Source organism: Garra rufa, chromosome 25, assembly GCF_049309525.1.
Source record: "Garra rufa chromosome 25, GarRuf1.0, whole genome shotgun sequence".
Lineage (NCBI taxonomy): Eukaryota > Metazoa > Chordata > Actinopteri > Cypriniformes > Cyprinidae > Garra > Garra rufa.
The window spans coordinates 27,602,082-27,627,846 of record NC_133385.1 but is presented as its reverse complement, the minus strand read 5'-3'; the positions used below and the strand labels follow the sequence as shown (position 1 = coordinate 27,627,846).

At 35.0% G+C, this 25,765-nt stretch overlaps 1 protein-coding gene across 4 annotated transcripts in view; it reads left to right on the top strand.

Moving 5' to 3' along the window:
* scaper (S-phase cyclin A-associated protein in the ER) overlaps nucleotides 1-25,765 on the top strand; it is a 194,357-nt gene that overhangs the window by 96,268 nt on the left and 72,324 nt on the right. For all 4 annotated transcript variants that reach the window (XM_073832328.1, XM_073832330.1, XM_073832329.1 and 1 more), the window contains one exon: nucleotides 12,573-12,688. In XM_073832328.1, the coding sequence (XP_073688429.1) occupies nucleotides 12,573-12,688 (116 nt within the window). The remainder of the gene's footprint in view (nucleotides 1-12,572; nucleotides 12,689-25,765) is intronic.

Genomic DNA, 25,765 nt, shown 5'->3' with positions numbered 1-25,765 from the left:
ACAAGCATCTCTCATGTCACTGACTCACCTACAGATTTGTTTTTTTTGTCATAGCCATATCTGATTCAGTCTCCACTTTCTCCACTAATTCCTCGAACAACACCAGACTCTCCGCGCCCCTTCCAGCCCCTCGAGCAGTGCGGCCTCCCCCCATTCCTCGTTCCTCATGCTGACTTTGCTTGGGCACAGTCTCCGACCTTTGCCCGCCTCTCCCTCTGAGCCCTCTAATGGTTTATTTTGTGTCAAACCAGGTTTCAGTTTGTCTCCGGGAGAACTGGCTGATCGAAGAGCCTTTTCTCCCGTCTTGTCGTTCAGGAATATTCAGGGGAGTTTCTTGTTCCTCTGATCCGCGCTCGCTTACCTTAGCGGAATGAGCTCACGTATTTACATTCTGCCAGGGAGTGTTTGTCACTGCTTTCAAATAAAGAACAGGCCGAGATCGACTGCCTTTATGACACTTGAGGGACTGTCAGGAACATTCTGGGCCTGCCGGGCCAGCCAGTATTTACATTTTCATTTTCCAGCTGTCAGGGGTTGGCTCCCCTTGGTGGCCAACTGGTGGCTAGCTGTACCTGATCAAGAGGCCCAAGGCTGTGGAAAGAGGCGCCAAGGGGCCCTTCAAGCATCGTACTTGCCCTCAATCCATGTTTGATGACCTGGGGTGGAGAAAGGATCCAGCAAACGTTGGTGGAAGCCTTGGTTGAGAGTGGAGAAGAACATTAGTGATTGACTCTGTCAGTGTTGCTTGAAGATTATTCAGCAAGTCTGGTATCCAATCCAATAGGTGGCCAGTCTTTTTACCTCCTACCATATGTTTGACTTTGACATTCTACAGAATTAGTCCAAAGTCCTAGTTGGAAACGTCTTGGAAAAAATGTCTTTTTCCTAGAAAGCAAATTGTAGAATATCTAAGGTACACATTTCTAGTAATTGTGCAGTTAATTCTCATATTATATTTTCAGAAAGTCTTGGGATATTTGTCCTCTTCCCAAATTTGTCACTACCGAAACACAGTAATAATAATTTAATTAGAAGGGTTATATTGACCTATTAAGATTTACATTGTAAATTTTTTTTTTTTTGCTATTTTATTAAATTTTTAATAAACAATGACATTTTTAGCAATATTTCAAGTGTAATTTATGAGATTTGTTGTATTTTGAATCCATTTTTTCTTCATAAAAGCCAAAAAGTTGATCATACTGATTTCAAAATTAAGCATTCATTAGTTTGAATATACATTGAACAAAACTATCATAACATCTTAGTTGATGATTCAGTATACTTTATTTTTGACAAAAAAAGTAAAAGCACATTTTCGGTAGTGACGATTTTACTTAAAACATACTAAAATACAAAAAAAAAAAAAAAATCATAACTGTACTCAGTTTTTCTTTAATTCCCCCTAATATGAGGATTATGTGTTCCCATTTGTCACTACCGGAACAATGATGACAATGAAAACAATCCGAAACACCACCAAATGTTTCGGTAGTGACAATTTTAGATGCTTTTGAACCTAGCTCAAAGATGCTAATCAGCACATGGTTAGCTAGCACAGTTATGATCAGTAAAAACGAAATGTTATAGAATAACTTCCAAAACAGTGTGCTTAATTGCAGGAAAAAGGTTTTCGGCAGTGACATTCCTTAAAGTTACACAGATTTTTCAGACTTTTAAATACATTTACCTCAAAATGATGAGACCTATCTATGCACCATGTAGCTATGAGAGAGAGTGACACATGGAATATTTCCTGATCATAAATGTAGTGGTGTAGTTTAAACCAAGTCTCAGCCAATGGACTAAAACATACAGTGTTATATTAAGTTTACTAATATTTAAAATATTATTGTGGGTTTCAATAGATTATAGAAGGATCTTTGTAAGATTTGAATACTTGAATGCTTTTTAAATGTGCTTTATGGTTGTGCACCAATTCTGTAGAATGGTCCATATAGCAGTGGTTCCCTGGTCCTGGACTACCCACAATACGGCAACTTTTAGCTGTCCCCTAATCAAACATGCCTAATTCAACCTTTTAAAAGAAACACCAAGACAAAAAATAGGTGTGTAAGATAAGGGTGACATCAAAATGTGGAGTGGTGTGGGGTAGAGGTCTTCATGAGTCCACTTTGATCCAAAAACCCGAGGTCCTACCCGAGACCCGATTTAATTTATTAGGCTGTCAATTTAACTTTTATGAAACTATCACTTTTTTTTTTTTTTTTTTTTTTTTTTAAATTCACTGGCCACAATTGAAAGACTTGAAAGCAGAAATAACTTTTATCCATCAGGCAGGCAATAATATAAAGTAATAATAAATGTGACCCTGGACCACAAAACGAGTTATAAGTGTCAATTTTGTGAAATTGAGATTTATACATCATCTGAAAGCTGATAAGCTTTCCATTGATGTATGGTTTGTTAGGACAGTCACAGGACTGATATTTGGCCGAGATACAACTATTTGAAAATCTGGAATCTGAGGGTGCAAAAAAAAATTAAAAAAAATTGAGTTTTAAATTTTAAAGTTGTACAAATGTACTTAGCAATGTGTTTCACTAATCAAAAATTAAGTTTTGATATATTTACGGTAGGATATTTACAAAATATCTTCACGGAATATGATCTTTAATTAATATCCTAATGATTTTTGGCATTAAAGAAAAATCAATCATTTTGACTCACATAATGTATAAAGACTGGTTTTGTGGTCCATGGTCACAAATAAGTGAATGAATAAATAAAAGTAATGGAGCTGCAGCCAAATCAGTCAGCAGGACAGTCAGGATTTTGGATTTTTGGATTTTGTGCACACATCAGTTTACATTTGAGTCCAGTTGGGTTCGAAAATAAATGCCGTCAGGTTGGACTCGAGTCAGGTTTTCTTTTTAAAAAAATAATATATGCATGTCGGGTTAGGGTATGAAGTGATTCGGGTTGAATCGTCTTAGGTACAGATTTTAGGACCTGAAAAGACCTCTAGTTGAGGGTACTCAAGGACCCAGGGTTGGGAAAATTAGCCTCAGTGTTAAGACTGTCTCTTTAGAACTAGCAGTTAACCAAGGGGTAATAAGTACTTTTTATCTGATTCAAATGTGACCCTGGACCACAAAACCAGTCATAAGGGACCTTTTTTTTTTAAAATCGAAATTTATACATCAATAAATACGTTTTCCGTTGATGTATGGTTTGTTAGTACATGACAGTATTTGGTGAGATGCAACTATTTGAAAATCTGTAATCTGAGGTTGCAAGAAAATCTAAATATTGAGAAAAGCAGCTTTAAAATTGTCCAACTGAGTTCTTAGTAATGCGTTCTAACCAGGGCTTAAAAACGGAAAAAAAAATCCATTCGGTTCACTCCGAGCAGAATCGATATTATAACGTTTCTATTCTTGCATTCCTCATTAAACAATACGTTCCGAAAATGGTTTTCTAGAAAAAAAATACTGGTTAATAAACGTTATTTTATTACACGGCGCGATAGATAGATAGATAGATAGATAGATAGATAGATAGATAGATAGATAGATAGATAGATAGATAGATAGATAGTGCCTTTTAATAACATGTTTGGCTTTATGTTTACAAATGATTAAACCAAATTCCGTGTTCGTGTCATTTGAACTTCTTGTCTTTAAAACCGAAAGTAAACGAGTTCACCTGGAAACTCGTTACAAATGCGCTAATAATTTTTAAAAAACAATTTTCTTGTTTGATAATACTATAGCGAAATAAGCCCCTTCGAAACCATCCGCTTAACATCCTGACCACACGGCTTAATCTGCGATAAAAACCTGTTGACTTATTCCTTACCTAAAATGCATGATAGGCTATTTTCACTCAAACAAAACAGAACTCCAGATAGTTATGATTTTACATTTAATGCATAAAAGTAAAATAAAACGTAATGCATTGTAACATTATAAAACAACAACAGTTTTTTTTTTTTACATTTAACACAACAGATCAACATCTTAAATTATAATATACCAAATAGGCTACTGGAAAAACTGGATGGGCTTCAGCAAAATATTTTATAAAAAAAAAAAAAGTCAATCTATAGCCTACTTAAACTACAAGTTTTAATTAGGCTACAATAACTTAAACCTAAACATACCTTTTCACCTGAAACTGCCAGGTGCGTTTTTGTTTTTGTTCCTGTTCAGTGTCATTTGTTTTCGTTTTTCATTTTCGTTCCTTGAACCGGTTCAGAGCCCTGGTTCTAACACATTTTTGGTAGGAAATGTACAAAATATCTTCATGGAACATCTTTACTTAAAGCAACACTAAAGAACTTCGCTCCCTCTACAGGTTGGAAGCGGAATTGTCCATTACCGCTGTCGTAAATAATTTAGCCTACCGTCGCGTCGCATGCACGTTATTTGTTTGGAGGCTATCCAGGACCGGCTTTGGAAATAACGATGTCCAGTGACAAGGTAGAGTATGTTGCATGACTTTATGAAAGTATGAAAACGAAATAAAACATAATAATGACATTGTTTGCTATTTTTTTTTTTTTTTTTTTTTCGTAAAGCAAGTCACATTTGTAGTCTCATTTGAACTACAAAACCGCTACCCGACGACCCAAACTTACATAGTGCTGTTATGGCCGATAGAGGGTCGCAAAGCGAATACGAAAGTGCCGTTTCACCCTGTTATGAGTTGATGAACCACTGACACGAGTTCGGAAACATTATTTTAAGGTAAAAAAAAACTCTTTAGTGTTGCTTTAATATCCTAATGATTTTTGGCATAAAATAAGAAATGTATAAGTTTAACCATACAATGTATTGTTGGCTGTTACTTTTGTGTCCAATATACGTTTTTATGTAACCAACTTAAGATTTTACCAATTTTAAAGACCTTAAATCTTAAAAACACATTCTTTAAGTGTATTTTCTAATCTGGCATGTTTGATATTTTTGTCTTTGACCTCAAAAACCAACCGACAAGAGAACAAATCATAGTTGTTGTTTTTAGGATCATTGAAATGCATGACAAGAACTACATTTTTCAACAAGCCTCTTCATAAAGATGTGTGAGGTGATTGGGTGTTGCCTCTCTGCTGCTGAGGGACAGGTCGAGTTTTCGGAATTAGCTAGTGAGTTAAAAAAAAAAACATGGACATATTTTTACATTCCTTCACCGTGTGCTGTCAGTAAGGTAATTTTCAAACCCTAATTGCCTAGTAATTCTTTTGTTCCACTTGGCTGTTGCTTGTGAATGTAAGAGAGTAGAGGATTCATGTTTCCCCTCAGGTGCATGTTTGAAGGGGCACGAAGACAGCTATTAGAAGAGGCAGAAATCCATAGTGGAAAGAATTGCCCTTGGGTGGCTCATTTTTGGATATCAGCTTGATATTTGAACTAATAACGCTGCGTAATTTTCCATGTTCTCGGTCAGAGGTTATAAGAAGCACACCATAAGTGAACTTGGCAGTTTGTATGCTTCAGAGTTAAAGGTTTACGAATCTGGCATGAACGGCGTTTCTTAGTTTGTAACTGACATACACTCTTCAAAAAATCCTTTTGATAATCTTCACTTGTTTCCAATGAACAGTTGGTTCCCATTGTTATCCTAAAACTGAACACTTCCTCTTAAATTGTTTCTCGCTCCCACAAATTATCTTCCAGCGTGTACTTAAATGTGCTCTATTAAACCTTGTAAAAACTAACTTACTGCTCTTGATGTGGTTTACAGCTCTTTTCCTTTCTTGTAATGTCAGCACAGTCCTCTTCGCTAAATGGGAACCGTGTTTATGCTTCTTTGTGTACTTCTATATTTCTTCTTGAGAACAAAACGCAGAGTTGTACCTCGTCTGCATGCCAGCGCACTTATTCATTCTGAGATTTTAGAACTGGAAGGGGGCATGTTTACATCACTTGCCAAAAGATGGATGGGCCCAAGACCGAGCCTTGGTGAACCCCTCCGTCAATGAACGCCCCAGCCAGTTGTTCCCCATCTGTTGCAAAAAGGGGGATGCAGCGTTTTAGGAGCATTCCCCTCCCCCTGACTTTTCATGTTGGCTAATTAGAGTGGTTTGTAGGAGGTGAACACACAGACACATCCAGCCCTCCCTCCCACTTAACGTGTACCCCACACCCGTATCCTTGTCCTGGCCGGCCGGCCAGCGGGAAGCGCAGCTGCCTGGCCCTTTGATTAGCCTTGGCTAAAATGGCCACTCTTGTTAGTAATTGGATAAGATTGCTCAAGCCGTATAATTTAGATTTACTCTGCACCCTCCCGCCTCTCTAACCATCTGATCTGTCTTCAGGTCTTCTGTTTGAGTCGCCTACTAAACAAACGCAAGCTCTCATCCTATTATAATGTCAGTGGAGTGTTTGTTGAAGGAGATCGACACACCAGGCAAATCCAACAAGCTTTGCGCATCACTTCCAATCACGTTTTTTTTTTTTTTTTATGACATGCCATGTGATGTTTTGTCATATTGGTTGGAAACGTCTTGAATTTTAGGGGTTATGGTTTGGGACAGCTACCTCCCAACTGAAAGTACCCAATAAATGATGATTTTATATATATTAGCCTTACTGATATTTGAAATATCATTGTGGGTGTCAATAGATAATAGAAGGATCTTAGTGAACATCTAAGATTTGAATACTGAAATGCTTTTAAATGGGTTTTTTTGGTTGTGGGACAGCAGTGTGCACCAATTCTGTAGAATGGCCCATATATACATTTGAATATTTAGAGCAGTAGGTATGAATTTTTCTTAAATTTCACTTTTTTGTTCTGTATTGTTTGTAGTGGCATCGAAATGTTTTGTTCTGTTGCCAGAAAATCGCACGAGTGGAACACAGTGCCTTCTTGGTTATGTTGAGATGCAAATGGCGTGTTAACACATTATTCCTGCTGTTGCAGAGGCATGCTGATCAAAAATAAATAAACATTTGGGTTGCTCGTCTGACGTGGCCTGCTAAAAAAGCCATATCAATGCCAGATGACTGTATTGAGAATGGGAAGCCCCTGGCAGCATGTTAAAGTTGCATTTTTGGTAGCAGTGTGCACAGCAGCATATGTAGGGCAGTATGAAATGTGTTTTATTTATTTATTTTATTTATTTTTTTCTCTATTTAATTTTTTCCCCATTTTAATTTTTATAGACTGTTTTTATAGTTGCATTAAAAATATCAATCAAAAAGTGTTTAGTGAAACTGATTGACTAATTGATTGATTTTATATTTTAAAAAATGATTTTTTTTTTATTAAAAAGTTAATATTAAAATTAGTATTTTGTATTTACATTTTTCTGGTAAATAAATTGTGATAATTTTTCTGGTAAATATTCCTTAAAAAATATTCCTTTTTATTGTTAGTAGTAATAATACTATAATTACATTAAATAATATATCTCTGTTACAATTTCTTCAAGTTAAACCAAACTTTTATTTTGATGGGTTGCTGTGAAGACCTGTAAGTTTCTGTTTTACATGATATGACAATAGTTTTATTAATAGCGAGACATTCCGTGTTATACAGTAAATTCCATTTTTATGTCTCGCAATTCTGACTTTTTTCTCAGAATTGCATTATATAGATTCACAATTGCGAGTTTTAAAGTCAGAATTGAGAAAGTTCAGCTTTTTTTCCTCAGAATTCTGTGAAAAACGCACAATTCTGCGATTTTTATTTCTCACAATTCTGACTATTTTCTTGCAATTCTTGCAATTCTGACTAAAAATTCCATTTTTATATCTCGCAATTCTGACTTTTTTTCTCAGAATTGCATTATATAAATTCGCAGTTGCGAGTTATAAAGTCAGAATTGTGAGAGTTAAACTTTTTTCTCAGAATTCCGTGAAAAACGCACAATTCTGCCATTTTATTTCTCACAATTCTGACTTTTTTCTTGCAATTCTGACTTTTTTTGCACAATTGTGAGACATAAACTTGCAATAGCAAGACATTCCGTGTTATACAGTAAATTCCATTTTCATGACCGGATTCCGCATTGCAGAAATCATAGGACCCTATATATGTTGTATCGAAGACTTGCTTTAATATTACTGCACAGGCTTCAGTTTACTTTAGGGTCAGACTAATAAAATACAAGTATATTGTTTCTCGGCTATATCTAAAAGAATCAGAAATATCAGCAATCTATTTCAAAATGTAAAAAAAGTTAGCTTTTTTATATTTGAAATTAGGGATGCACGATATGAAAATTTTTTGCCGATAATGAAGTCCTTCTTGTGGCCGATACCGATACGTTCATATTTTTATATGATAATTTTGTGCACCCAGGAGAATACAAAATCTGAGATAAACTAATGAAATGTATATTACTGTATATATCTGGGTTTAACAATCATAGCAAGCATCAGTCCTGACTCTTCAAAAATGTTTTTATTTTTTGTGTAAGGCACCACAATTCTAAATAAATAAAATGCTTTGACATTTGTCAACCTGGAAAAAATGAAAAGTGCATCATGGAGTAACGTCAGATGTCCAAATGTCTGTTAAAGCTTCTTATTGATCATATTATGAATGTGTGCAGCAACCAAATCGTACAAGGCGGGGAATAAAACATCAGAATCGAGATAAAAACATCAACTTTTCAGAATGCCGCAAGCCCAACGCAGGTCATGTGACATGAACCAACCAATCAGCTTCATCCTTTCCCTTAATAACACTGAAAGCACTGGCAAGGTGGAGAAACAGCTTATCATAGCTGTACAGGAATAACCATTTTTAAATAAATTTAATAACAGAGCTACTGCATGCGATTTTTAATGCTGAAAATCCATGTATCCTTTGCTGAAACTTCTGCGTCTTTATGGAGAGCGCAGGTCATGGTTGCTTAGCAACGGCAGACGCCACAGCAGAGCAGGCTACAGAGCGGTTTGGAAAGAGAGAAAGCGGCGCGTCTAGCGTTTTCCACGCGTTTTTAGGCGCGACATGTGAACGGCCCCTAAAACAGATTCACCGCGATGACGACCTCTGAAGTGAGATTTGTTGTGTTAAAACTTGACGGCTTTTTACCTCCTCTCAGAATCCTTGCTAAACATGTGTTGCAAATAGCAATAGCATCGTCGTCCTCTGCCACCGTGAAAAACTTCCAGACCGGCGAAGGCGATGATGACGACACAGATGATGACGTATTAAACGCGACAAAGTCCGAGAGTCACTGCAGTTTACAGCTGCAGTCACTTGCACTCGGAAAGCAGATGAATCTCAGATAAACCAGACTGATTGATTGATTTACCAGCAAGAGTACTTTATCGGATCGGGTTTCATTTATTTATCGGAGCAATAAAAATGACGTAATTTTTACCCATATCGGTCGATAATTTATCTGTCCGATAAATATCGTGCATCCCTATTTGAAATCGTTACTCAAGTAACTAGGCTTGGTACTTTGACTCTTGACACACTACCCATACTAACTCGTGTTTCTTCACATCATATTAATTAGATCCCTTGCTAAGCGCGCATGTCGTTAAACTCTTTGTATCTTTTCCTCATAATCTAATGTTTATCATCTCATCTTCAATACCTTTCACTGAACTCCTCCAGATTCCAGGTACTTTGCTCAGCATGGGGATCTGTCAATAAGCCAGAAAGGGCAAGGTGAGACACCTCCCTCTGGACTGAGTTCCACATGCCATCACCGTGCAGGCCCCAGCTAACCCCTCTTAAATAGGCCACCGTGAGCGGCCAACCCTCCTGCCTGTGGAGCGTCTGATGGGCGCGCTGCGAACCAGCTGGATTTACTGTTGCGACCTGGGTTCGTCCTCCTGCTCTAGGCAGCCAGGCACCATGGCCGTCTTCACCTAGCTGTCAGTGAGCTTTTCTTAATCCCAGCCGCTGTTCAAGCGTGCTTCACCTTTGGTGTATCTGACAACAAGCTTGTTCCAATCTCTTAACCCTGGCAGAGGTTCAGCCTTCTCTTTGCCACCGGATCTCCAGGAATGAGTCTTTGGCGGCACTCGTGATTGACAGGAGAGGAGCTTATATGTAATTTTGCAAAGCGCTTCCTCTGTTTGCTGCTCAATATGTTCAGGCTTGTTGGCAGCCCCCGCCATCCCCTGAACAAAAACATCTTGAAGTGCCTGACTTTGAGTGCCGTCACATAGCGTACGAGAATCTGACCTCATTATATGGAGTAGGTGCGACGTTCTCATCTTCTCTTCTTTGCTCTGCAATCCTGCAAATAAATGAGTCAACTGCTGTCAATTTCAAATTTGGAGTTGTTGATTTATGTGTCGTTTTGTGGCAACATCGGGGTCGAGCTCATCGCCAACCTCTGAGGCACGCACTTCCTTTTCTCAAAGTAAGGGAGCTGGGGAATTTGGACTCTAAAGCGTATGACTCATTAAAAGGGGTTACACTTTGAACTTTAAAGAATTTTATGATGCAAGTAAAAATGTCCCCTCTGTAAACAGTTTGATTTGAGAAGCACGTCAGTTAAATGACTGTTTTACGTCTCGTCTTACTCAAAGACGCTCATTCGCTCCGTATGAGTTTCAGGCACAGTTTGGTTGACCCCCCTCTTAAAAGTTTTACAGCTGGTATCTATGATATCCAGTGACTGAAGGTTGCATTTGAACCTCGATAATTTGAAATCCTGAAATAACTTCAAACGCATGCAGGTCAGTGACATGACACGCATATTTTTTTCACAGTATTTATTGTTTTGAAAAGTTATTTATTTAGAATAGAATTTTTTATTTATTTATTTTTTTTTTACAATGAGCATGTTTTTTTGTTTTTTTTTGACAATTTTTTTTTTTATAGAAACACATTTCCACCACTGAATAAAATATTAAAAACGTAAGGTAATTGCTTGTTTTTATAACTCAATTCTGATTTTTGTTATAAAGTCTTGTTTTTTTTTTACTCAGAATTCCATGAAAAACAAACAATTCTCCCGCAAATGCGAGTTTATATCTTGCAATTCTGACCTTTTTTCTCAGAATTGCATTATATAAACTCGCAATTGCAAGTTATAAAGTCAGAATTGCGAGATATTTGAAATTCAGACTTTGTCTCGCAAATGCGAGTTTATATCTCACAATTCAGACTTTTTTCTCACAATTGCATTATATAAACTCACAATTTTTTTCCTCAGAATTCCGTGAAAAACAAAATTTTGACTTTTTGTCTTGCGAATACGATTTTATATCTCACAATTCTGACTTTTTTTGCACAATTGTGAGATATAAACTCACAATTGCAAGTTATGAAGTCAGAATTGAGAGATAAAAACTGCAATTCAGACTTTTTTGTTTAGAATTGCATTATATGAACTCGCAATTGCAAGTTATATTCAGAATTGCAAGAGATAAACTTTTTTTCTCAGAATTCCGTGAAAAACACACAATTCTCACATTTTGTTTTGCAAATGGGATCTTATATCTCACAGTTCTGACTATTTTCTTGCGATTCTGACTTTTTTGTCACAATCGTGAGATGTAAACTCAAAATTGCAAGTTATTAAGTCAAAATTGAGTTATATAAACTTGCAATTCACTTTTTTGTCAGAACTGCATTATATAAACTCACAATTGCAAGTTTTAAAGTCAGAATTGTGTGAGATATGCTTTTTTTCCATCAGAATTCTGTGAAAAATGCACAATTTTGACTTTTTTTTTCTTGCAAATGCGAGTTTATATCTCACAGTTCTGCCTTTTTTTTGCACAATTGTGAGATATAAACTCAAAAATGCAAGTTATGAAGTCAGAATTGAAAGACGAACGTGCAATTCAGACTTTTTTTTCTCAGAATGGCATTATATAAACTTCAACATGCGAGTTATAAAGTCAGAACTGCACTTTTTTTCTTAGAATTCTGTGAAAAATGCACAATTCTGACTTTTTGTCTTACAAATGCTATTTTATATCTCACAGTTCTGACTTTTTTCTCTTTTTTCAGAATTGAGAGATATAAATTCGCAATTCTGACTTTTTTCTCGCGCATGCGAGTTTATATCTCATAATTGTGACTTTTTTTCTCGCAATTCTGACTTTTTTCTCGCGCATGCGAGTTTATATCTCATAATTGTGACTTTTTTTCTCGCAATTCTGACTTTTTCTCGCAAATGTGAGTTTATGACTCGCAGTGCTAAACATTTAATGAATGCAAAGAGTATTTTTATTCCTAAGAACTCCTAAGTGCATGTATTTTAAATTAAAAGATGTTTTGCTTTGCCACTGTTGACTCAGTTGTGAATTTGTGACGTAAAATGTTTCTTGTCCAGTCTAAATTTTGACTCATTCGATGTATTCCCTAAGCTCTTCTTTGTCAAGCCAGACCACCCCTGCTTTGTGTGTAGATATCCACGTTTGTTGTCTTGCGTTGGTTTTTGGTTGCTGTCGGGTGGGGAGAGGGGGGTGGCTGGGAAGGGTTGTGCACTTTTGAGATTTAGCAGGAATTCTTTGGGGATCACTTTGCTTCAAATTTCACTCCAGCTCCCAATCCAGAAAGCAGGAGGTGGGCAACGAGAGGATACCTCCAATGCCAAAACAATGTGATACTTGAGTCTGCTCGCCTCTCCACGTCTCTGACTGTTTCTCTCTCTTGTCCCTATCTTTCCTTTTCAGAATAATGCAGATCAGGTAGCTTTTCAAGTAGGAGGGGGTTTGACCGCCCTGGAACAGATCCTACAGGTTGTCACCGCGGCCTCCAGTCCCACAGCAGTCCCCCGTATTCCTCTCAAGTGAGTACTAACTTGGACGCACAGGCTCAACTTTACATAATATCTTTTTTGTTTCAGATAAATTGAAGTTCCACCCGGTTATAAACTCTTGTAAATCACATAAAATAAGTATGTTAGGTTAAATAAATTCTATTTTGTTTTAAATCTAGATATAATCATTTTTTTCACTAGGTGTCTTTTAGCTAATGGATATAAAAAAGCTTAATCATAAGTGTATCAAAATGTTTGTCTTAAATTCAGTGCTTGGAGGAAACTATTTGCATGTAATGGTGCTATGTAATTTAATTACAAAATAAATGTAACTGAAATCTATTACAGTTACTGACAGAAAAGATAATTAAATTACATTTAACCATTACAAAGAGAGTAACATCTGAATGTTTTTACACATAAACAAACACACACACAAACAAACAGATTAAATTGATTTCTTTCCCAAATTGCATTGACTGTTCTTCCATTGAACAAACGTTTAGAACACAGAATAGGATGCTTGCTCAATAATTTTTAGATTTATTACCTATTTTGGTTTATGTATAAGCTTTATTTTTTAAGATTAACTGTTTTTTCCAAGACATTGTTAGATGCCTGTGTTTTCTGTCGTAGCTTTACAAAGATTCGATTAAAAAAAAACAACAACTACTAAACAATTTCTTATGATTTTAAATCTGTATTTAACCTCTGAATGATCTCAAAATAAAAAATAGGTGCTAAAGTCTAATTTTGTAGTGGTTGTGCTTTGAAATTAGATTATTATAATCATAATTTAGGTGATGAAGTATGACAGTAATCAGTGTTGAGTATTACTGTAAGGTTTAAGTGTTTGAACAGTTTTGAAATTTTGAAAAATAATCAAATGTGATTAGTTACATTACTTCAATAATGTAATTGAAATAGTTACACTACTTATTAGAATTATAAAAGGTAACTTGTAATCTGTAACCTGTTACATTTTCAAAGTAACCTTTGCAACACTACTTATATTAATTCTAAATGTGAAATAAATACATTTTACATTTTAAACATTTAAACGTTTTTTTTTGTGATAGGGACTATATAAATCATGTCACACAATGCAATTTGGATGCTTTTTTCAGTCTCTATTATATAATTCTGCCACTATAATATAAGTCTTAAATTTATCTTCAATTTTGTGCTTTTCCTCAGCAAATTTGAATGTACTGTATATGGGATTAGTTGTAATCTGTAACCTATTACATTACCTAAGTAACCTTCTCAACACTGTCTATTATTAATTATTACAAGTTACCCTATTTAAAATTTAATAAGTAGTGTAACTATTTCAATTACTTTATTAATGTAACTAATTACATTACTTTTGGATTACTTTTCTAAATTGTAATTTAGAACTGTTAATCATTTTTAAACAATTAAAGCATGCAGGGTTAACCTTACAAGTAGTGCTCAACACTATTTACTGTCAGACTTTTTCAAAATCACTTGAATTAAGATTATAATAATTTTGTTTCAAAACACAGCCACCACAAAATCAGACTTTAGCACCTCTTTGTTTCTGTGAGATCGCTCTGAGATTAAATATGCATTTAAAATCATAAGATATACACTACCAGTCAAAAGTATTTGAACGGTAAGGTTTTCAGTGTTTAAAGAAGCCTGCATTTATTGGACTCAAAGTACAGCAAAAACAGTCAAATATTGAAATAATTTTACTATTTAAAATAAGTGTTTTCTATTAAAAAATATTTTAAAAATGCAATTTAATTCTGTGGTTTCAAAGCTGAAATTTTAGCTTCATTACTCCAGTCACATGATCCTTCAGAAATCATTCTAATATGCTGATTTGCTGCTCAAAAAACATTTATTAGTATGTAATGTTGAAAACAGCTGAGTCAAAAAAATTTCAGGTGTCTTTAATAGAAAGTTCAGAAGAACTGAAATAGAAATCTTTTGTAACATTATTAACGTCAATTAAAAGTATACTTGCTAAATAAAAGGATTAATTTCTTATATTTTTTGCACTGACTCCTAGCTTTTGCATGGTATAGTTTATAATGTTACAAAGGCCTATTATTTCAGATAAATGCTGATCTTTGGATCTTTCAATTCATCAAAGAATCCTGAAAAAAGCTCAAATGTTTTAAATATTGACAGTAGTAATGACGCTAAAAATTCAGCTTTGAAATCACAGGAAGAAATGGCATTTTAAAATATGTGACCCAGGACCACAAAACCAGTCATAAGGTTAAATTTGACAAAACTGAGACTTTATACATCATATGATAGCTCAATAAATAAGCTTTCTATTGATGTATGGTTTGTTAGGATAGGACAATATTTGACTGAGATACATCTATTTGAAATCAGAAATCTGAGGATGCAAAAAAATCAAAAAGACTGAGAAAATCACCTTTAAAGTTGTCCAAATTAGGTTCTTAACAATGCATATTACAAATCAAAAATTACATTTTGATATGTTTACAGAAGGAATTTTACAAAAAATCTTCATGGAACATGAACTTTACTTAATTTCTTAATGATTTTTGGCATAAAAGAAAAATCAAAAATTTTGACCCATGCAATGTATTTTTGGCTTTTGCTACAAATATACCCCAGCGACTTAAGACTGGTTTTGTGGTCCAGGGTCACATATATTCGAATAGAGAACAGTTATTTTAAATAGTAAAAATATTTCAAAATTTTACTGTTTTTGCTGTACTTTTGATCAAATAAACGCAGGCTTGGTGAGCAGAAGAGACTTAAAAAGTCTTACTGTTCAAAAACTTTTGACTGATAGTGTATGTTCCTTTTTAAATCAAATATACTTTTTAAAAATCTTGTATTTGGCCTTTTTACTACATTCAGTGATGGTGATGGTCTGAAAAAGGCAGGAAATGATGATGATATTGGCAGGGTTGGGATCAGGAAACCGCTAGGCCCACAGCTCTGACTTGTTAAATCGTTTTTCTGTCAAGAACTGTCGTCTTAAACACAAACCACTTTTTTTATCTCTTGCTCACAAACTCAGAAATATTGTCATTTTGTGACCGTGATTTGTGGCCTCCTTCCAATCCCACAAAGTGACTCCGGCTCAGCTGTGAAGTCATTTCCCTTCTTCCAAGCGCTCTGCATCGCAATAAATTTATAATGAATAAGAATGTTCCTTGTTTGGAAAATAAAAAGCATTGCTTTTGAATCATCCATTTTGCACTCTTCCCTTGGCCCCTCGCTGGTATACAGAAAGCACATTTGTCCTATCCGTCACTGGGAAATGGGAGTCGGGTTTGAAGAGTGGGTCTGGAACTAGTGGCGTTGGCCAGTAGATAACCTCAGAGAGCGGCTATTTTCACTAGAGAGAGCTCCTAATGGACTTCAATAGCCTCTTTGCCTTCCTCATTAGCATTTGCTGTTTTCCAAATCTCCCCTAATGGAGAAATGCTACTTATATTTATAATGCTTTTACAGGCCATCTAGTGTTTATTGATTTTTTTTTTTTCTTTTTTTTTTTTCTTCCTCTCTCTCTCATACTCTCACTCTCGTTCTCTGCGCCTCCTTGTCGTTCAGTCATTAATTCCAGAAAATTTGAAGTGGGCTTTAATATTATAATGAATTTTTATGAACTTCAGTTTTTGAAGAGGTCGAAACGGCATTGCATTCGACTAAAGGATTAGGTCAACCAAAACATTAAAAATAAAAGTCAGTTATTATTTACATGCTAGTGTCACTACAAACCAAATGTCTTTCTTAAATGGGACACAAGGAAAAATGAATAAAATACAAAACAAAGCTGAAGCTTTAATGCTTAAAAAAAAAAACACAGAAACGTCATAAAAGTATGTAGTTTGGCTCTATATTCTAAGTATGTCACAAGTTCTTTTGAGTTGATTCTTTTGAACGAATCAGTTGATTCAGTTCACAAAACCTGAATGATTTTTTTTTTCACTAATCCGACTGATCCAGTTTTCATCTTCACCTGTCAATGATCCAGTCGTGGAGGTTAACAGCTCACTGGAGGTGTAAATTATTACTAAATTATTTATTTTCAATCTGTTCTTCACAGTTATCATATTTCAAAAGACTTAGAATAAAAAGCACATGGCCTACTTTATGATTCTTTTGCATCCTTTTTGACTTTTGAAAGCTCTAGACCACATAGAAAAGAAGAAATGTGACCCTGGACCACAAAACCAGTCTTAAGTAGCACGAGTATATTTGTAGCAATACACCAAAAATACATTGTATAGGTCAGAATTCTCAATTTTTCTTTTATGACAAAAATCATTAGGATATGAAGTAAAGATCATGTTCCATGAAGATATTGTTTTACATTTTCTACTGTATATATATCAAAACGTAATTTTTGATTAGCAATACGCATTGCTAACAATTAATTTCGACAACATTAAAGGCGATTTTCTTAATATTTAGTTTTTTTGCACCCTCAGATTACAGATTTTCAAATAGTTGTATCTCAAAACTTGTTCTAACAAACCATACATCAATGGAAAGCTTATTTATTCAGCTTTTAGATGATTTATACATCTCAGTTTAGAAACATTGACCCTTATGACTGGTTTTGTGGTCCAGGTCACATATTATAGGTTTGTTTTTTACTTATTTTGTCTTCTTTTTTCCACTTTGTTTTATCTTGTTTTGCTTTTTTGTTTCTGTTTTTTTGTGTTTTGATTTTGGTTGTCTTGTTTTGTGTTTTGTTTTGACTTGTTTATTGTCTTGTCTTTGTTTGGTTTTTGTTTTTTTTGTTTTTTTTTGTCTTGTTTTGTCTTGTTTTGTTTTTTTGTGTGTTTTATCTTGTTTTTATCTAATTTTTTTCTTTCTTTTTTTGTGTTTTGTCTTGTTTTGCTTTTTTTAAATCTTTGTTTTGTTTTCTTTTCTTTTTTGACAACATTAAAGGCGATTTTCTCAATATTTAGATTTTTTTGCACCCTCAAATTACAGATTTTCAAATAGTTGTATCTCTAACAAACCATACATCAATGGAAAGCTTATTTATTCAGCTTTCAGATGATTTATACAACGTTGACCCTTATGACTGGTTTTCTGGTCCAGGGTCACATATTATAGGTTTGTTTTTTACCTTGTTTTGGCTTTAGTTTTTTGTGTTTTGTCTTCTTGTTTCCACTTTGTTTTGTCTTGTTTTGCTTTTTTGTTTTGTTTTTATCTTTTGTTTTGGTTTGTTATTTATTTTATTTTTGTTTTTAGTGTTTTGTCTTGTTTGGGTTTTTGAAGGGGTTGTTGTTGTTGTTGTTTTTTTTTTTTGTCTTGTTTAGTCTTTTTGTGATATCTTTTTTTTTCCTGTTTTTTTTTTTTTTTTAATCTTTTGTTTTGGTTTGTTTTTTGTATTCTTTTTTGACAATATTAAAGGCGATTTTCTCAATATTCCGATTTTTTTGCACCCTCAGATTCCAGATTTTCAAATAGTTGTATCTCGGCCAAATATTGTCCTAACAAACTATACGTCAATGGAAAGCTTATTTATTCAGCATTCAGATGATTTATGAAACCTTGACCCTTATGACTGGTTTTCTGGTTTTCTTTTTTACCTTGTTTTGTCTTTTGTGTTTTGTCTTCTTTTTTCCACTTTGTTTTGTCTTGTTTTGCTTTTTTTTTTTTTTTTTTTTTTTTTTTTAAATCACTTGGTTTAGTGATTTGGGTTTTGGGGGTTGTTGTTTTTGTCTTGTTTTGTTTGTGTTTTATTTTTTGTTTTTGGTTGTCTTGTTTTGTGTTTTGTTTTGACTTGTTCATTGTCTTGTCTTGCTTTGTTGTTGTTTTTTGTTGTCTTGGTTTTTTTTTGTTTTTTTTATGTTTTATCTTCTTTCCCCTTTTTTTCTTTTTGTTTTTTTGTGTTTTGTCTTGTTTGTTTTTTCCACCTTTTTTTTTTTTTTTTTTGCTTTTTTGTTTTTTATTTTATTTTTCAACATCATTAAAGGCGATTTTCTCAATATTTAATTTTTTTGCACCTTCAGAGTCCAGAATTTCAAATACTTGTATCCTAACAAACTACAGGTCACATATTCTAGTTTTTTTTTTTCCTTCTTTTGTCTTTTTTATCTTGTTTTGCTTTTTTGTTTTTATCTTTTGTTTTGGTTTGTTATTTGTTTTCTGTATGTGTTATATGTATTATCTTTATATATATATATATATATATATATATGTATGTGTGTGTGTGTGTGTGTGTGTGTGTGTGTGTGTGTGTGTGTGTGTGTATATATATATGTGTGTGTGTATATATATATATATATATATATATATGTGTGTATGTATATATATATATATATATATATATATATATATATGTGTGTGTGTGTGTGTGTGTGTGTGTGTGTGTGTGTGTGTGTGTGTGTGTGTGTGTGTGTATGTGTGTGTGTATATGTATATGATTTTTTTGGCACCCTCAGATTCCTGATTTTCAAATATTTGTATCTCGGCCAATAATACTGTCCTATCCTAACAAACCACACATCAATGGAAAGCTTATTTATTCAGATTCAGATGATGTATAAATCTCAATTTCAAAAAGTTGACCCTTATGACCGGATTTGTGGTCCAGGGTCTCAAATATCTTCTTTTGTGTTCCATGGAAGAAAGCAACTCTTATGGGTTTGGAAAAAACATGAGGTTGAGTAAATATTGACAGCTTTTTATTTTTTTTATCTCTTTAACCTGTGTGTGTGTGTTTGTGGCATGTTGGGTCAGGCTGTGCAAACACATCCACCGCTATCCTCCTCTCTTGTTTTGAAAGATCCACTTGACACGCTCAGGAGGAGGTAAAGATCTCTGAGGCATTTCTGTCATTCTCCCACGTCCTGTCCAATCAAACGCTGAAGTGGTCGCTCTCGGAGGATAAAAGAGTCGCCTCACTTTCATGACAGAGGTTCAGCCCTGTCTTGACTTGTTGAAAAGCCTCTCTGCCAAGCATGAAGCCTAGTACAATGGTTATCCTTGGATGCAAATTACCAGTAAATAAGTGTTGGACTCTCTAATGTCCCATGCTGTATCAGTGCAAGCTAATGCTTTTGTATGCAAAATAATTTTCAAATTCAATTGTCCATGACTAGAGCTGGGCAATATAGATATAATCATTTTAATGTTAATACTTTTAATTCATCTCAACAGGTTTTAGTGTTCTAACATCTTAAAATGTACAGTTGAAGTCAAATGTTCACATACACACAGAATCTGGGATCATAAATGCATGTTTTTTTTTTTTTAGTACTGACCTGAATAAGATATTTCACATAAAAGACGTTAACATATAGTCCACAAGAGAAAAATCACCTTGTTCAAAAGTTTACATACACTTAATTCTTAATACTGTGTTGTTATCTGAATGATCAACGGCTTTGCTTTTTTTTTTTTGTTTAGTGATAGTTGTGATAGTTGCATATGAGTCCCTCAGTTGTCCTCAGTGTGAAAAGATAATCTCAAAATCATACAGTCATTGTTGAAAAGGGTTCAAATACACAAAAATGTTGAAAAACCAAAGAATTTGTGGAACCTGAAGGATTTTTCTGAAGAACAGCAGACAGTTTAACTGTTCAGGACAAACAAGGGACTCATGAACAACTATCACTAAACAAAAAAACACAGCTGTGGATCATTCAGGTAACAACACAGTATTGAGAATCAAGTGTATGTAAACTTTAGAAGGGGTTCATTTTTATAAATTCAACTATTATTTTCTCTTGTGGACTATATGTAAATGTCTTTTATGTAAAATATCTTATTCAGGTCCGTACCAAACAAAAAAAAAAAAAAAAAATTTTAAAAAAGCATTTTGTATGATCCCTCTTATTTTGGTAAAATAATTAACATTTTGCAGATTCTTCAAGGTGTATGTAAACTTTTGACTTCAACTGTATGTATTTGTATTAAGGAAATCATGTTTTTTGAGGAAAACATTTCAGGATTTCTCTCCATATAGTGGACTTCTATGGTGCCCCCGAGTTTGAACTTCCAAAATGCAGCTTCAAAGGGCTCTAAATGATCCCAGCCGAGGAAGAAGGGTCTTATCTAGCGAAACGATCGTTTATTTTCTAAAAGCATTTACAATTTATATACTTTTTAATCTCTACACAGAGCTAGATAAGACGAGCATTTGAGGTTAAAAAGTATATAAATTGTAATTTTTTTAGAAAATAACCGATCGTTTTGCTAGATAAGACCCTTTTTTCTTCGTCTGTGATCGTTTAGAGCCCTTTGAAGCTGCATTTTGGAAGTTCAAACTCAGGGGCACCATAGAAGTCCACTACAGTATATGGAGAGAAATCCTGAAATGTTTTCCTTAAACATGATTTCCTTACGACTGAAGAAAGAAAGATATGAACATCTTGGATGACAAGGGGGTGAAGTGAACCACTCTTTTAATACATTAACCAATGTTAACAAATGACACCTTATTGTAAAGTAATATTAATATTACGTAAGTTATCTCGTGATTTAATGTGCATACCAAATATTGTCCAAACAATAGTTGCCACACTACAGGTTTGAGACAGTTTTTGCTACTTTCTTTTGGTGTCTTAAATCCTTCTCCTTTCTTAATCACCCCATCTCTCTCCTTATCACTCTCTCTGTGTCCTAAGGCCATACGGTGCTGAACCTGTGATAACCTTTTACGGGGTCAGATTATTCCTGCATGTTTCCACCAGCTTCTCAAAGATGTGAGTGAAGCTCCAGGTGCAACTTGCACTGATGTTGATAGCGCTGCCTGGCCACTCGCTCTGGGATAAGGGGAAAATGTCTAAAAACTCATCCACATCGTTGTTAGCAAGTTCTGGGAAGTTTCATGAACAAAGAACCCACAAAAATGCTCTTAAATACCAGACTACTGCAGTTTTGCGAGTAATTGATTACATTTCCACTAAAATTGCAAGCTTAGACAATTCGCTGGAAGACAATCTGTCTCCACGAATTCTTGTCAGCAGTGACTTTCGCCGTGGCACCAGGTGTCTGTGAAGGGCAAGGCGCAAGCAAATACGTGCTAATCGTTCTCTCTCATCTGCACGCTATAATGGTTGGCTCAGACGCTAACCCTTACAGCAGCGCTAGTTTATCTATTTACTGTAATGCTGCGTATCGATCGCCTCCTTTCAGATAAGCTGAGTGATTTACAAAAAAGAACAACTACGGAGATGCCGCTGTAATATTACCCCCATGGGAGAAGGATTCCATCTTGTTAGCATTACATTAATGGGCTAATTCCACAGCGAGGCTCCGTTAATGTCCCTGTGCAACCCTGCGGCTTGGAGCTGAGTGTTTTGGAGGGAATCGACGGCTAAGAAGGAAATGGGGTCGGATGTCTGGAGCAGGAAGGCCATTTTGTTTGCATGAGTAAACCAAGGATAGTGAGCCGGCCCGGGAAACTCATGCAACAGCCTGAACGTTAACCCACTCGCTACCAGTCAAAAGTTTTTGCACTGTAAGATTTTTAATATTTTTTCACTAAGCCAAATTTATTTGATCCAAAGTACATCAAAAACTGTTCAATTATTATTTAAAATGACTGTTTTGAATTTGAATATATTTTACGATGTAATTTAATCCTGTGATTTCAAAGCTGAAATTTCAGCATCATTACTCTAGTCTCTAGTCTTCAGTGCCACATGATCCTTCAGAAATCATTCTAATATTCTGATTTGCTCAAAATAGCTCAAAAAACATTTATTATTATGTTGAAAACAGCCTAGCGGAATTTTTTCAGTTTTCTTTGATGAATAGAAAGTTCAGAAGAAGCGTTTATCTGAAATAGAAATCTTTTGCAACCTTATAAATGGCTTTTATCATCACTTTGATCAATTTAAAGCATCCTTGCTTAATAAAAGTATTAATTTCCATCATTTCTGTCCCCAAAAAAATATATAAATAAAAACACTGACTCCAAGCTTTCGAATGATGTAGTGTTTAATGTTACAAAAGCTTTTCATTTCAGACAAATCCTGATCTTTTATTAAAAAATGTACTCAATATTAATAATAATAACAAGAAAAATGTTTCTAGAACAGCCAATCAGCATATTAGAATGATTTCTGAAGGTTCATGTGACACTAAAGACTACAGTAATAATACTGAAAATGTAGGTTTTTAAAAAATATATTCAAAACAGTAAACATATTTTGCAATAGTACTGCTTTTGCTGTATTTTGGATCAAATAAATGCAGGCTTGATGAGCAGAAAAGACTTTTATTAAAAAAAAAAAAAAAAAAATCTTACTGTCCAAAGACTTTTGACTGGTAGTGTATTTTTTTTACAGTTGTATTATATTTTAGAAGCTAAATTATACGTTTTTAATTTTTTTTTTTTTTTTTTTTTTTTTGGAATGTCGTAAACTCTTAAATTGTGAAATTGGGATCCTTTTTCATATGTATTCCTTTTATTCATTCATTCATTTATTTATTATTTGACTTGTTTTATGTATGTAGATAGATAGATAGATAGATAGATAGATAGATAGATAGATAGATAGATAGATAGATAGATAGATAGATAGATAGATGAATGTGTGGGTTTGTTAGAAAGCATCATGTTTTTAGGGATCAGACTGGCTTCATGTCATTGCAAACAATGTATTTAGTGACATTTCAACCTTTGAATTAGTAAAAAAATGTGCATTTTTCCCCAAAATGTAAAGGGAGAACTCAAAACTACTTTTCTCAGTTGTTGTTAGAGCTAGTTGAATACTCTGATTTTGTGGTCCAGGGTCATATATACTAACAGAGTCTATTTTTTTGAAATTGAGATTTATATAAATGAATAAATAAGCTTTCCATTGATGTATGGTTATTGGCTGAGATACAACTATTTGAAAATCTGGAATCTGAGATTGCAAAAACTAAATATTGAGAAAATCCCCTTTAAAGTTGTCCAAATTAAGTTCTTAGCAATGCATATTAATACTAAAAAATACAATTTAATACATTTATGGTAGAAAATGTACAAAATATTTTCATTTCACTTAATATCCTAATGATTTTTGGCATAAAAGAAAAATTGATCATTTTCACCCCGACGATGTATTCTTGGCTATTGCTACAAATATACTTATGCTACTTAAGGTTTTGTAGTCCAGGGTCACGTATGGCATTTGGGCTGCTTCAGTGACTGCTGTGTCTAGAATAAGGGCAAAAATTGCATTCAGCATTAAGACTCGAACCTCTGCTCTTCCAAAACAACGCTTGTCTGGGACCAGATGATCAGGGGCAACGTTAGTAAGAATTTTTATTTACACTCCGACTTCGTGGAGCTTTTCAGTCCATCCAGGAAAAGACAAATCCCATTGTCTCCCAGTAGGGGTCACTGCTGAGGAGGAGTGGGGGAAGTCATTGCTGTAAGGTGGGCACCGAACCAGACTGCTGTCAGCGCACAGTCCCCTCTCCTACAGAATGGAGCTTAATCCAGTCACACTCATCCCTAGAGCCTCACACACGCTCACAAGTCCACAGGTCACTCCTTAATGAGTTTCACAAATGACTTTTAGTAAAACTACTCCTTCTGAACAGCAACAGGAAATCACCGAGGTCTTGCATACATTTCGAAGCTCTTGCGACTGCTAAACTGATTGCCCGACTCCGTTCGACTCGGGCTGTCTCACTTTTCTAAGTGGAAGTGAACGCATCGACGCGCCACTGCCTGTCACCTCAACCTCCGTGTCACATGATGACTAAATGTGCCCAGTGAAAGCTTCTCGCAAGCTCTCTCCAAGTGGTTTCATTTCAGGATGCCATTATGTGGCATGTCTATCTGTACGCATGTGTGTGCACGCCGTGTGGTGCGTGACAGCGCGCCGGGACTTTTGCCCCAGCTTATGGCCAGCCTTTTGCGGAACGGCGGGCGGAATGGATGTCTTGGAATCGTTCAGGATATCGGGAAAGATCAACGGCAGAATCAAATTAAATGTCATTTGGATTGCACTGAAAGGAAGGATTGTTTGACAGCCGCTTGGAAAACGGATTTGCTCGTCACCTTTTCTCATTGGCTCCAGATCCCTTTTCTGACTTTCTACGTTTTTTAACCACTTCCTGTTGAAAAACAGGTATAGATATTAGACTGGCTTTCGAAAACTTGCCTTACCTTTATACCAGGAGTTTGTAGTTCTGCTGCTGGAGGCCACCTTCCAGCAGGGTTAACCCCAGGGGTCTCCAAACTCGGTCCTATAGGGTCAGTGTCCTGCAAAGTTTAGCTCCAACCCTAATTAAACACACCTGAATCAGCTAATCAAGGTCTTACTAGACATGCTAGAAACTTCCAGGCAGGTGTGTTGAGGCAAGTTGGAGCTAAACTCTGGACACTCTCAGAAAAATGTACATAAGCTGTCACTGTCACATTTGTACCTTATTTACTCTTAAAGGATGCATTTTAGTACCTTAAAGGTATGGATTTGTACCTGAATGGTACGTTTTAGTACCTTTTGAAAAGGTCCTGCCCCAGTTCTGGGAGTTCTTCAAGTACCTGAATTTGACTTTTTGAAATTTAAGGCCTGTAAAAAGAAAGTATACACAAATACAATACCCCTAAGAAAATTTGCTGTGGTTTTACTTGAGTAAAAGCGTAGTATACTTTGTAATACTTTAGTAGTAATACTTCACATGTGCTTCACTTTTTTTTGCCATTTTTAATAGTATATTTTTATCTATTTCTCTTTTTTAGAATTTGAAAGATAAGACCTTGTTTGATAAGTGAGATCTCTGAGTTTTTACACTATCTGTACGAACCCTGAGTCCCTCCAGGACTGAGTTTGGAGACCCCTGGTATAGCCCTAATTAAATATTCCTGAACCAGCTAATCAAGGTCTTTAGAAATGCTAGAAACTTCCAGGCAGATGTGTCAAAGCTAAACTCAAGAAAGTGGCTCTCTAGAAGCAAGATTGCACACTCCTGCCTTACACTTTCCTCAACTGGCACAAGCACGATAGATAAAGACATATGCCTTGAAGGCGCCGTCAGATGCTTTGAATAAAAGCGTGAAATGCAAATACAGGGATTACGCTGACAGATTTGGAAATGAAAACTACAAGCCTAAGTGAGGCTATTTTCCTGCTTGATAGCCAATTTACATGGATGACACTCAAGGAACTTTACATA